The sequence below is a fragment of the Narcine bancroftii genome, chromosome 4 (assembly GCF_036971445.1).
Source record: "Narcine bancroftii isolate sNarBan1 chromosome 4, sNarBan1.hap1, whole genome shotgun sequence".
In the NCBI taxonomy this organism is placed as follows: domain Eukaryota; kingdom Metazoa; phylum Chordata; class Chondrichthyes; order Torpediniformes; family Narcinidae; genus Narcine; species Narcine bancroftii.
The window spans coordinates 211628974-211642211 of NC_091472.1; the positions used below are offsets into that span (position 1 = coordinate 211628974).

The window sequence follows — 13238 nt, forward strand, 5'->3', positions numbered from 1 at the left end:
CAACCAGTGAACTTGGAGGAATGAAAAGTTCTTTGGTTGGACTGTAAACCAAAGAACCTTTCTGAACCTATACACACACATGTGTGCTTAGAATTAGAAGGGGGTTAATTTAAGTTAGGTTAAATTAATAGTAATAAGTTAAAGTTTAATCCTATTTTTATTTTTAAAGAAAATTAAAAGTAACTTTTGTTTTAAATAACCATTTGTCTTGGTGAATTTCTATTGCTGCTGGATTTTGGGGTCCCTTGGGCCCGTAACAGTAACTTCTGCATATGACAATAAACTCATCATCATCGAGATGAATCCACCCATCTCAGATTTAGCGGGAGGCGGAGGAGGGGGGGATGGCAACAAGGACTGGATGCGGCTCGTGCCACTGACAAGTGACTGAGGGAATGACAGGAAGAGGAGGAGGTAGCTCCAGGAGTGATCCCACATCTGTGGTTCAAACAGTGGGGATGAAATTGGGAGGGGAAATCATTTCCGCAGTGTTGCAGTTCGCTGGCGACCGGCAGCAGGGCAGACAGCAATAGCAAGGTCTTATACTCCAGTGGAAGATGCACGTGTCAGAACTCCACTCAACATGCAGACAGCCAGGCTTAGCAGCCAGCACGCACGAAGTCACACGCATGCCTTGGATGCAGAAACATGCACTTGCATCATAATACATGCATTACATACATGCAGACCATAAAATTCAAAAATGCATTTGTGTTATTTATTTCTACATTTACACAAGCTTTATTCAGATGAACAGAGAGCACACATTTTCCCCCTGCACCTAGAGTGGGTGCAGAAGGATGAACAGGAGTATCCCAGGGAGGAGTGGTTGGCCTGGAGAAGGCAGGGGTGCTCTCCTTTCAGGAGACATGCCAAGGGGTGCCAGGTTTAGATGAGGGCTGTCATCCTTATGAGTTAAACATTGGGGCTTCAAACTGAGTGTTGTCCCGGGATTTCAGGGGGAGCTCGAGACAGGGCAGGTGAGGGAGAACAGTGCACGTGAGCACATGGAAATGTGGTATTGTTCCACGAGGGCCAGCTTGAGCTCCGACAGACTGAATGGCATCACCTGTACTCCAACATTACCTTCCACACACACTGTGGGGCAAGTTTCAGACAACACGAACAACAAAATAAAAAACCACAGAAGACAGCAGTTGAGAGTTTTATGTTTACTTCAGCCAATACTGCCCACAGAACACATCTCACTGCAGTACAACAGAAGCCAGTGCCAAATCTCACGCGGGATGGGCCAATGCATCAGTCCCTACCTACAGTCCACCAGCCTGCCCTGGTGGTAGAGGGAAGTAGGTGTGACCTCCCCGACAATGTGGCCAATCCTCGGGACCTGGCTAACACTGGTGCAAAGAAGGTAGCCGCAGAACACGTCACTGGCGCAGGAGAGGGCAGAGCAAGGGAGGGAGGGGCAGGTGCAAGAACACGGGGGAGGATGTGGGTGGGGCAAGAAGAGAGGAAGGGTTAGAAACAGACAATAGTGAAGATGGTAGACACACCGGAGAGCGCGACGCACAAATTGGATGCTTTACACAATCTACTGGAGCAATGCAGCAGCCCGAGCAGAATCAGGGGAAGAAAAAGAATGGTCGACATTTTGGACAGAAGCCCTTTATATTGAGGATGGACAAATGTAGAAGCCAGCAATGTCGGACGACACTTTCCCCCACTGATGCTGCATGACCTGCTGGGAGTGTCCAGCAGAGTGCGTGGTAGTAGATGGAAGGGTCCAATTGAGACACTTGGTAAGGGACCACTTGTGATCCAGCCCAACGTCCGTGAGTCTGATTCTATGGCAGATGCAGCAATGTTCAACTTCCAACCTTCTTTGAATGGGTCGTTAACCAGGCATCTGTATGCACCCATCTCTCTGTGTTATATTATCAAACCTTGTACACAAAGCAAACTGGATCCCTTGTGGGAGATCAGGAAAACTGAACAAAGAGGGGATGAGGTGACCCACTCAAACAGATGGATAGAAGTGTTACCAGAGAGATTTTGCCCCGCTTTAAATTTTTATCTCATTTGGTAAAAGATTTGATCTGATACTGCACATCCCCTCTCTACACCCTGTAATATCTTTTACCCTGCCCTCTGTAACACCGCATCCCACACTCTGTGACTCACTGTAACACCCCACCCTGCACTCTGTAACACCCCACCCTGAACTCTCCGGGTAGATCTCATGGAAACATTTCAAATGTTGAAAGGCCTGGACAGTGTAGATGTGGCAGAGTTGTTTCTCATGCAATGTGCGTTTGGGACAAAGGGGCACAATTTCAGGATTGGAAGGTGTCCGTTTAAACCTGAAGGATTTCATTACCCAGAACGTGGCGAACCTCTTGTGTTTGCTACCACAGGCAGCTGTGGCCTGGTCATTGGGAGTAAGGCAGAGATTGATCTGCATCTGAACAGTCAGTATCAGAGTTTATGGGGAGAAGGCAAGGGGGTTGGAACCCAGTGGGTGAATGGATCAGCTCATGATGGTTTGGTAGGGCAGCCTTGACAGGCCGAATGGCCTACTTCTGCTCCTATATTTTATGATCTGCTGATGCTCCACCTGAAATCAGGGTGGCGAGGTTAGTGTGGTGGTTGGTACATTGCTCTGGAGCACCAACAGCCCAGGTTAGAATCCCCCGCTCTCCACAACGAGTTTGTACAATCACCCCATGGCCTTTGCGGGTTTCCTCCCACCTTCCAGAGTGTACGGGGTTAGTAGGTCACAGGGGTGCATTTGGTTGGCGTGGGCTGGAAAGGCCTGTTAAATTAAAAAAGAGGGTAAGCTTTTAATCCCATCATCGTGACTCCAATCCCAAGCAGCGGCCACCTCGCAGAGCAGGATGTTTCACCATACTTCAATGCTGCTTATGTCCCTTGTGCCCGATGGACATTCGCTCAGTCGGTCGTCCGGTGGCTCTGTCCGAGAACTGGCGGGGACCGTTAAGAGGCAGAGGCAGTCATTACTTACTGCTTACTGCACTGCAGCCAGTTGTTGCCCTCCTTCCCACAGTTCCCTTTCTCGGTACCTTCCGTGTTCAGCTTCTCGTAGCAGAACTTGTCCGAACCCAGGGCTTCTGCAGATGAGAAAAGCTGTCAAAATTTCACCCTCCAACCCCCCTCATCCCCGCTCAAAATCAGTGCATTTCCAATCTAATCGGAAAGACTCAGCGTGGGAAGGAAATGGATACTCTTGGGCCGATAGCAATTGCCAAGCCTTGGGCATCCCTTGGTCTTGGGGGAATCCAATCTCAGACCTTGCAGCTTCGCCCTTGGAGCTTTTAGGTCAATAGCAGTGCGGACCTCCCCAGAATGAAACGTAGAATAGATGGGGGATACCTCCAGCTTTTATATAACTTTGGTGTAAAGACCAACACTCCACTGCTAACTTCAGGCCTGTATGTTTTGACGCCAACAGTTATCAGGCTCTTGAAACTTCCCAAACTACATGAAGCTAGGTTCAAAGATATCAGGGATAGGTTTTACTTTTGCACAGAAAGTGCTGAGTGCATGGAACGGGCTGCCAACGACGGAGGTGGAGGTGGAGACGTTAGGGTCCTTTAAGAGGGCTATGGAAAAACCCAGTAATTTCTAAAGTAGGGACATGTTCGGCCCAACTTTGTAGGCTGAAAGGCCTGTATGGTGCTGTAAGTTTCTACCCCTTTTACAGAGCTTGAAAGCTGGGTGTTATCTGCCTTTTGAGCCCTGTGAATGCATCGAAGGCTGATTGTGTAGGTGGGGGGGTCCCTAAATTTACCCAGCTTCAATCCGCCAAGATAGGTAGGATCAGAAGTGGAGCGTATTGATGTGGGACCAGATCACAAGAGCGAGCCATGTTGCCGCACTGTGGTGCTACACGACCTGCCATGTTTGCTTGGAAGCTGGCCTGTCAATCAAAGGACTCACTGACCCTAGCTTTCCTTCCGTTCTGTGCGAACAAGCAAGCCAACTTCCAGAGACGGGTCACGTACATGAACGTAACGTGGCTTTTCAGTAGGCGCTCCCAGCACCTTTTAACCTGCGGGGATGGGGGGGGGGAGGATTGCATCATTAAATCAACATCCCGACAATTTACAGGGATCCCTCCCCCACAATGATGCGTCGTCACGCATTCACCGGATGAAACAAAGCAAAAGATTTTAACCTGACTCTTCCTGGGAAGCACGTTTAAACCATGTTACAATATCCCCTTTCCTGACCTGCACTGCTGAGTTCCTCCTCTATGCTTGAACTTGGCACCAACGTGCTGCCATGGTGATGCACACACATGAGCGCCAATGTCACCGGAATAATCGGGTTGGCTATTTTCCCGTTCAAGCCGCCAGTGCTAGGTAAGTTTAACTGGGTTTAACGGACTCCCTCTGAGGTAGGGCAGGGACCAGGTTGGTTTAGGAGCCAGCTGATTGGGTCGGATCTTTCCAAACTGCCTTGTGAGTGGGGTGCTAACAGGGCAAATTGTCTGGTTAACCCCATTGTGCAAGGCAGCTTGAAAGTGCCAAGGGCTTATGTTTCTATGATAAACTACTGCAGGATGAAAGGATTGTCGGTCCTGTGATAACATCACACTTTTTTTCTCCACTCTGTCTTTTTATATTCATATTTTTTTCTTTCTCATGGTAATTTATTGTTTACGAGTGCATTTTATTGAGCTAATCAACTGCAGTAGTCAAGGAGAATGGCAGTGAAATCTGTGCATTGTACGCATGTGCATGACAATATCCTCTCATCATCATCAAGATCATAAGTTTAATGATAAGGTGCTTCTAACCAGTGTCACCACCTTAATGAGCCGCCCCCATCGATGTGGTCCCATAGCTCTGATCTGTTCCACTCCAGCTTTACACACCTCCACCCTGCCCCAGTACAATAGAACCCTCATGGTGATTCGAGCTCCCCCCATCGTTATGCAGTGCAGCCTCTGTAAACCCAAGCGCGTCTAAGTCCCTGCTCCAACCCCCTGAATGAAAAAAAAATGACACATCCAATAGAAAAATGGATAGGTCACTCAGGAGTTTGCAGAGGTTTGGCACGACTTTGGAAACCCTGGCAAATTTCTACAGAGGTGGGGTGGAACGTATGCTGACCGGCTGCATCATGGTCTGGCACAGGGACACCAATACCCCTGAGCATAACCAGGCAAAACCCTCCCCACTATTGAGAACGTCTACAGGGAACACTGCATTCGGAGCAGCAGCAAATCATCGTGGATCCACAAAACCCAGCACACGCTCTGTTCTTGCTGCTGCTATCAGGGAAGAGGTAGAGGTGCCTCGAGACTCGAACCACCAGGTTCAGGAACAGCTGCTACCCCTCTACCTGCCTCGAGACTCCTCAACGACAAACTCAATCAGCGACTCACTTAAAGACTCTTACTTGTGCACTTTATTGATTTTTTTTCTTCTCCTCTCTGTATTGCACAATCAATTTGTTCATTTGTGTGGGCTGCCTCAATGACCATCACCAGTAACTTCTAAGGTGATGAAATGCTTTCAGAGGCTGGTCATGGCCAGAATTAATATGTACCTAAGTAAAGATCTGGACCAACTCTAATTCACCCATTGTCACAATCGCTCCACAACAGATGCAATATCGCTGGCTCTTCATTCAGCTCTGGATCACCTCGAAAACAGTAATTCATACATCCGGCTGCTCTTCATAGACTACTATTCCCTCAGTGCTGGTCAACAAGCTACAAACTCTAGGCCTCTGTACCTCACTCTGCAACTGGATCCTTGACTTTCTCATTGGAAGACCATAGTCAGTACGAATTAGAAACGTTTCCTCCTCACTGATCAATAACACAGGCACACCCGAAGGATGCATGCTTAGCCCACTGCTCTACTCATTATAAACACACGATTGTGTGGCCAGGAACAATTCCAATGGTATCTGCAAGTTTGCTGATGGCATCACAGTTGTTGGCAGAATCCCAATCGGCAATGAGGCAGCATTCAGGAGGGAGATAGATCAGCTCGTTGGATGGTGTAACGGCAACAATCTTGTGCTCAATGTCAGCAAAACCAAGGAGATGATTGTGGACTTCAGGAGGAAGTCAGGGGAACACGACCCAGTCCTCATCAAGGGTGAAGAGGGTCAAGAACTTCAAATTCCTGGGTGTCAACATCTCTGAGGATCTGTCCTGAAGCCTCCATGTTGACGCAATCACAAAGAAGGTCCGCCAGTGGCTATACTTTGTGAGGTGTCTGAGGAGATTCGGTATGTCACCGAAGACTCTGGAGAGCATTCTGGCTGGTTGCATCCCTGCCTGGTATGGAGACGCCAATTCTCAGGACAAGAATGAACTTCAAAGTAAACAGCCTGCAACATCACAGGCATCAGACTTCACTCCATCTACATGAGGCGGTGTCTTAAAAAAGCAGCCTCTATCCTCAAAGACCCCCACCACCTAGTCCATGCCCTCTTCACTCTGCTACCATCGGGAAAAAGGTACAGGAGCCTCAAGACGAGCACTCAGTGGCACAAGAACAGTTTCTTCCCTGCTGCCATCAGATTCCTGACTAACATTTTGTGCACTATTAGTTTAATCTTTTTAGAGTAATGTAAAATGGTTATAATATGATGCTGTGGCAAAACAGCAAATTTCATGTCTTGTTCATGACAATAAATTCTGATTCTGATGCACCACGGGAACAGGCCACCCAACTAACCTACAACGTTTTGAAGAGTTGGAGGAAGCTGGAGACCCCGGGGAAAACCCACGCAGACATGGGAGAATGTACAGACTCCTTACAAACAGCGCGGGAATCGAACCCCAGTCCCATTGCTAGCGCTGTAAAGGCATCGCTCTGGCCGCTATTACCCCAACCATGCTGCCCTGCTGTAGGTAGCAGGCACCCAATCCCCACTGCGCCTCCAATGGTCACCATCCGCCAACTTGAGATCCTCTGTTTAATGTCTTTTGTTCAAAACAGAAGGTTGTGAATGCAGGGGTCGGGCGCAATGCACAAACGTGCTGGAGAAAGTCAGCGCGTCCAGAAGACGTAAAAGGTAACCAATGTTTTGGGCCTGAGTCATTCATCAGGACTGCCAATCTTTGCTTTTTTGCCCAATAACTAATTCTTCAGCCACGTTTATTCCCCCTCACTCTATGTGGCTCTAACTTGGTGAACACTTCCACCACCCCCCAAGTCCAAGGTTTCTTTCCTTCTCACGTAATAATTCAAAAAATGTAAATGATATGCATCAACTTTTGCTGCATGTAAGGGGCCACGAGCACTGCCTGGCACCAATACAAAGGGAAAGAGAAGTAAAAGAGTTCCTTCACCAAAGGGTTGGCACGGTTGGCGAAGCAATTAGTGTAAAGCAGTGGGTCTCAACCTTCCCTTTCCACTCACATCCCACTTTAAGTCATCCCTATGCCATCGGTGCTCTGTGATTAGTAAGGGATTGTTTAAGGTGGTCTGTGAGTGGGAAGGGAAGGTTGAGAATCACTGCTCTAGACCCAATTGTTATTGAAATGTTTTGCTTGAGGAATATTGTCATTGGCCCATTTCCTTTGGAGTTATGAAACTGTGCACATAATGAGTCAATGATGAACGATTAAAACCTAAACTTTTTCTTCCCACTCACACCTCGCCGTAAGCAATCCTTTACTAATCACTGAGCACTGATGACATAGGGAATACTTAAAGTGGGATGTGAGTGGGAAGAAAAAGGTTGAGAACCACTGGATTAACGCCAGCAATCGGGACCAGCGTTCGTATCCTGCGGTGGCCGAGGAGTTTGCACACTCTCCTTGTGTCTTTGCGAGTTTTACCCGGGGGCTCCAATTTCCTCCCACCGTTCGAAACGTACCCAGGGGGGTGGGTGTAGGCTAATTGGGTGGCACCGACTTGTGGGCCGAAATGGCCTGTTATCACGCTGTGTCTAAATTAAAAAAAATTCACCAAGTGGATTCACCTTCAGCGTCCTGCAGCCTTACAGACTCTCGCTCTATCCACTGGCAACACAAGCGCCAGATCCAAGCCTCCGATGGGGCCTTATCAAAAAATCTTTAAAATCCAAACGTCTCGTTTCTGCATGGGTTTTCCCCAGGGGCTCCGGTTTCCACCCACCGTTTGGATTGTACCAGGGGTACAATCTCATGGGCCGGAATGGCCTGCTACCATGCTGTATGTCCTAAAAAAAAATACAAATTCTAGGATTTTCCCTGCCGAGGCCATTGACATTCAATGCACGTCAGGCACTTTCCATATCCTCAAACTAAGCATGGTGTGACAAGCAAAATGCATTGAGCTGTAAATGGAGGAAATAAAATAAACTTTAAAATGCCCTCGTGCCATATCAGTCCATCACATAAGGAACAAGATAGAAGCAATACCTTTCCTGCTAGTGATAGTCTCGTGGGCTCTGTAACTGGTATAATATGGCAGTGATATTTAGCACTCCACTGTATAACATTGTCCTGGACGGTTTTATTTTTTTGGCCAAGGATGATGGTGACTGATTGTGCAGCAGAGAGAGGAGTGCACACTGTGCGGAGCGGCGAGCTGAAAGCGGGAATAGCTGTTAGAGCCGGCGGACTTGCCAAGAGTGCGCATGCTGCAGTCCTCCAACCAGGAGGAGCCGAGCACATGCGCTATGGCAGTTCAACTGTCCAGCGGGAGGAGGAACGAACATTCAGTGTGCTCACCTGGCCGCTACAGCTCTGTTCGCGGGTGCCAGCGACAGCCAATGTTACACTCTGATTCCCAGAGTGTGTGCCCAACCTGAGCTTCTCCGGCCCCCAATTGAGAAGAGGACTTTGAGCGACAGAAGTCACTTAGGATAACCCAGGCCAGGGTTTTGGCGGGGACTTTGTGTGACAGAGGGCCACCCGGTGCCACCCCAAAGAGGGTTTCGGAAGGGCGGATTTCGGAGGTCACTGTGAGAAAATCCCTTGTGAAGGAAGTTGTTACCACACGAGAAACAAAGGAAAGCCTCCTCTATTCACCTGCCTGTATTTACCATAAGCCTGCTCAGTGGCAACAGTCATCTCTCTCCATATTCAGCTCAAAGACCTGTCCACAGCTGAAGTATGACATTAAGCCTGGAGACCAGATTCCGTGGACTGCTCTTTTGACTGACTTACTTGACGAGAATAACTTGGGGGTTTTGTTTTGTGTGTTTACATTGGGGCATTTGGGCTTTGACTGTAATGGTCCGAGTAATTTTTTCACATATACACAATAAATATCCATTGTTAGCATAGAGTTGCCGTAAAGACTTCAGTTTGGGTGTTTAGTTTATTGAGATAATTATATTGTTGACATCGTTAATAAATTTTGAGTTAAACGTAGCTACTGGTGAGGTGTGACAACATCATTTGTTGTTCACCAACCTATACCTGGTTCTTTCTAACCAATAGCTTTAATTGACCCACAGTGGTTATTTACAATAAATCCTGAGCTCGTATCCAATGCAAGAAAGGTTGGACAACTGTAAAAGATTGGCTGAGTATTAATGAGGCTATTTAAGGGTGACTGTTTCCTTCGTACAGTGTCTGCTCTCCTTGTGAGAGAGTGAATGCAACCCAAGCCATTTCACAACCAACCTTCCCTTCATGGACTCCATCTACACCTTCTAGTAGACTCGGGACTGCAGCCGGCACTTTAAAAAGACCCACCCTGCCCCCCCAACCCCACTCTCGTGGTGGACAGAGGATGCAGAGCTTGAAGACACGTACCTCTAGATGCAAAAACCATTTCTGCCCCGCTCTCATCAGACAATTGAAAAGATCTTGCATTTGTAAGGTGACGATGCCCTTGAGCTGTCTGTGTCAAAATATTATTCTGCTACTCCCATAACCCCTCCAGAACTCTTCCATCCATGATCTATCCAACTTATTTTTAAAACTCAAGATTGAGCCCGCATTTACCACTCGTTCCACACTCTGAGTGAAGAACTGTCCCTCAATGTTCCCCCTAATCCTTTCCCCTTTCCACCTAAAGCCATGTCCTCTTGTAGTTATCTCTCCTAATCTAAGTGGAAAGGGTCTACTCAAATTTACTCTGTCTTTACCCTTCATAATTTTGCGAATCTCCATCAAATCTCCCCTCATTCTTCTACACTCCAAGGAATAAAGTCCTAACCTGTTTAACCTTTCCCTGTAACTCAACTCCTGAAGATCTGGCAACATCCTAGTAAATCTTCTCTGTATTATTTCAATCTCACTGATATCGGTCCTGTAGTTCGGTGACCAGAAATGTACAAATATCCCAAATTTGGCCTCACCAATGTCTTATGCAACCTTAACATAGCATCCCAACACCTGTAGTCAATACTTTGATTTATAAAGGCTAAGATCCCAAAGGTTCTCTTTACAACCCTGTCCACCTGTGACAGCACCTTCAGGGAATGATGTATCTATATTCCCAGATCCCTCTGCTCCTTCGCACTCCTTAGTGCCCGACCATTTACTGTGTCGGAATCAGACATTTTGGTGCCAGATATTTTGGCGACAAACATTTTGGCGTTGAATATTTTGGCCAAAAATGACTTTTGTAGCCTTTTGGACATTTTGGCACCCGCAGTTTCCCTGGCTCCCCACGCCCCTCGCCCCTCCCTGTCTGCTACTGTCTAAAACCCCAGTGTTTCAGAAACCCCCTCCCCATTATATATGTTCCATTATATGTTAATTAAACTTACAATAAATATAATCAATATATCATTATAATTTACCAAAACCCCTTTTTTTTTCGATTGTACTCCGACTTTTTAAAATAATTTAAATATATGGCTATCAATTATGAAAAGTCCTGGTTTGCCAGGGGAGCAGTTTCCTGTGGGGGGGGGGGGGGGAAAGGAGTTTCTGCAAAGCCGAGGATTCAGGCAGCCCGGTGGGACTGAGTTGGCCAGCCAAAACATCCAGCGCCAAACTCTGGCTGGCAAGATGTCCTAGATCCTTACTGTGTCTGTCCTATCTTGGTTTGTCCTTCCAAAATGCAACACCTCACACTTGTCGACATTAAATTCCATCTGCCATTTTCACCCCATTTTTCCAACTGGTCCAGATCCATCTGCAAACTTTGAAAACCTTCCTCATTGTCCACAACACCTTCAATCTTAGGGTGATCAGCAAAGTTGTAGATCCAATTCACCACGTTATCATCCAGATCATTGATAAAGACAACAACAAACAATGGTTCCAACACAGATCCCTGAGGCACACCACTCGTCACAGGCCTCCAGTCTGAGAAGCAACCATTCACTACCACTCTCTGTCTTCTCCCACACAGCCAATTTCAAATCCAGTTTACAACCTCTCCATGGATACCTAGTGTCTTAACCTTCTGAACTAACCTCCCATGTGGGGCCCTATCAAAGGCTTTACTAAAGTCCACATACACAACGTCCACAGGCTTTCCTTCATCCACCTTCTTGGTAAACTCCTCGAAAAACTCTGTAAGATTTGTTAAACACAACCTACCACGCACAAAGTCATGCTGACTCACCTTAATGGCTGTCCAAATACCTATATATCCCGTTTCTCAGAACTCCTTCCAATAGTTTACCTACTACTGTCATCAGGCTCACTGGCCTATAATTACCTGGTTTATTTTTGGAGCTTTTAAACAATAGAACATGATCCACCCTCCAATCCTCTGGCACCTCACCCGTGGCTAAGGACATTTTAAATATTTCTACACTAGTCTCCCTCAGAGACTGAGGGAATATCATATCTGGCCCGGGGGGATTTATTTACCTTTATTTGCTGTAAGGCAGCAAGAACCTTCTCCTCTTTTATCTCCATCTGTTCCATGCCACAACTGCTTGTTTCCCTTCCTTCATTGTATACCATGTCTGTTTCCTGAGTAAATACTGATGCAAAAAATCTGTTTAAGATCTTCCCCCATCTCATGAAGCTCCACACATAGACGACCACTCTGATCTTCTAGTGGACCAATTTTGTCCATTAATATCCTTTTACTCTTAACATACTTGTAGAAGCCCTTCAGGTTCATCTTCACATTATCTTCCAAATCTACCTCGTCTTCTTTATGCCTTCCTGATTTCCTTCTTGAGTATTTTCTTTACTCTTCTAGTGTCTCATTTACTCCTTGTTGTCTATACCTGTTATACACCTCCCTCTTCTTCGTAACCAGATCACCAATATCCCTTGAAAACCTGTTAACTTTGCCTTTAATCCTAACAGGAACAAGGAAATTTTTGCTGCTCAAAATTTCACCTTTGAAGGCCTTCCACTTACTGAACACATCCTTGCCAGAAAATAACTTATCCCAGCTCACTCTTCCTAGATCCTTTCTCATTTCCACAAAATTGGCCTTTCTCCAATTTAGAATCTCAATTCTAGGCCCAGACCTATCCTTCTCCATAACTTGAAACTAACAACATTATGGTCACTGGACCCAAAATTTTCCCCTACACACACATCTGTTACGTGTCCTGTCTGGTTCCCTAATAGGAGATCAATTTCTGCATCTTCTCTCATTGGTACCTCTGATATATTGATTTAGAAAACTTTCCTGAACATATTTGACAAACTCCAAGCCATTCAGCCCTTTTACAGTATGGGAGTCCTTGTCAATATGTGGAAAGTTAAAATCTCCTCTATCACAACTTTCTGTTTCTTACATTGGTCTGCTATCTCTCGACAGATTTGGTCTCCCAATTCTCTCTGACTATTGGGTGATCTATAATACAACCCTATCAGGGTGGTCACACCTTTCCTGTTCCTCAACTCCACCCATATGGTTTCTGTAGATGAGCCCTCTAAGCTGTCCTGACTTTGCACAGCTGTGTGATTTTCCTTGACTAGCAATGCCACTCCTCCCCCTATCGTCCCTCCCCCTCTATTTTTTTTTTCATTAAATGTTATTATTCAAAGAGCTTTGGTGAAATCTGTGCCCTTGAAAATTACCCCATTCACAACAACAGAAACGTTAAATCTCCTCATCACACAAAGAAGGGCAGTTGGCAATGAAATTATCTTCCACTCAGGTTTCTGCCAAAGAATGCTACCCAATTTCTTTTCAAATATATACAGTGTCATTTTCTCCCCCTCCCTCCTCCCATCCCACCCTCCCTACCTCCCCCCCATCCATTTAAAGTACAAAATCTAAGATACATTAAACCAGTCAAACAATGTTGTCATTCAATAAAAATAAACAAGAAATTCCACTGAGTCAATTCTTTTCATTTTCTTCTCCTTTCGTTAATTTAGGTAATGAATGTCCCTGGTAGGTTTTCTCTATTGTGTTTCATGT

At 46.3% G+C, this 13238-nt stretch overlaps 1 protein-coding gene across 5 annotated transcripts in view; it reads right to left on the reverse strand.

The window, feature by feature from the left end:
* LOC138761530 (disintegrin and metalloproteinase domain-containing protein 23-like) overlaps positions 1-13238 on the reverse strand; it is a 209179-nt gene that overhangs the window by 31611 nt on the left and 164330 nt on the right. For 3 of the 5 annotated variants that reach the window (XM_069933814.1, XM_069933813.1, XM_069933815.1), the window contains exon 21: positions 2984-3089. In XM_069933814.1, the coding sequence (XP_069789915.1) occupies positions 2984-3089 (106 nt within the window). Of the gene's footprint in view, positions 1-2963; positions 3090-11716; positions 11833-13238 lie in introns of those variants that run through there. The other 2 variants (XR_011356355.1, XM_069933816.1) reach the window with 2 other exon arrangements.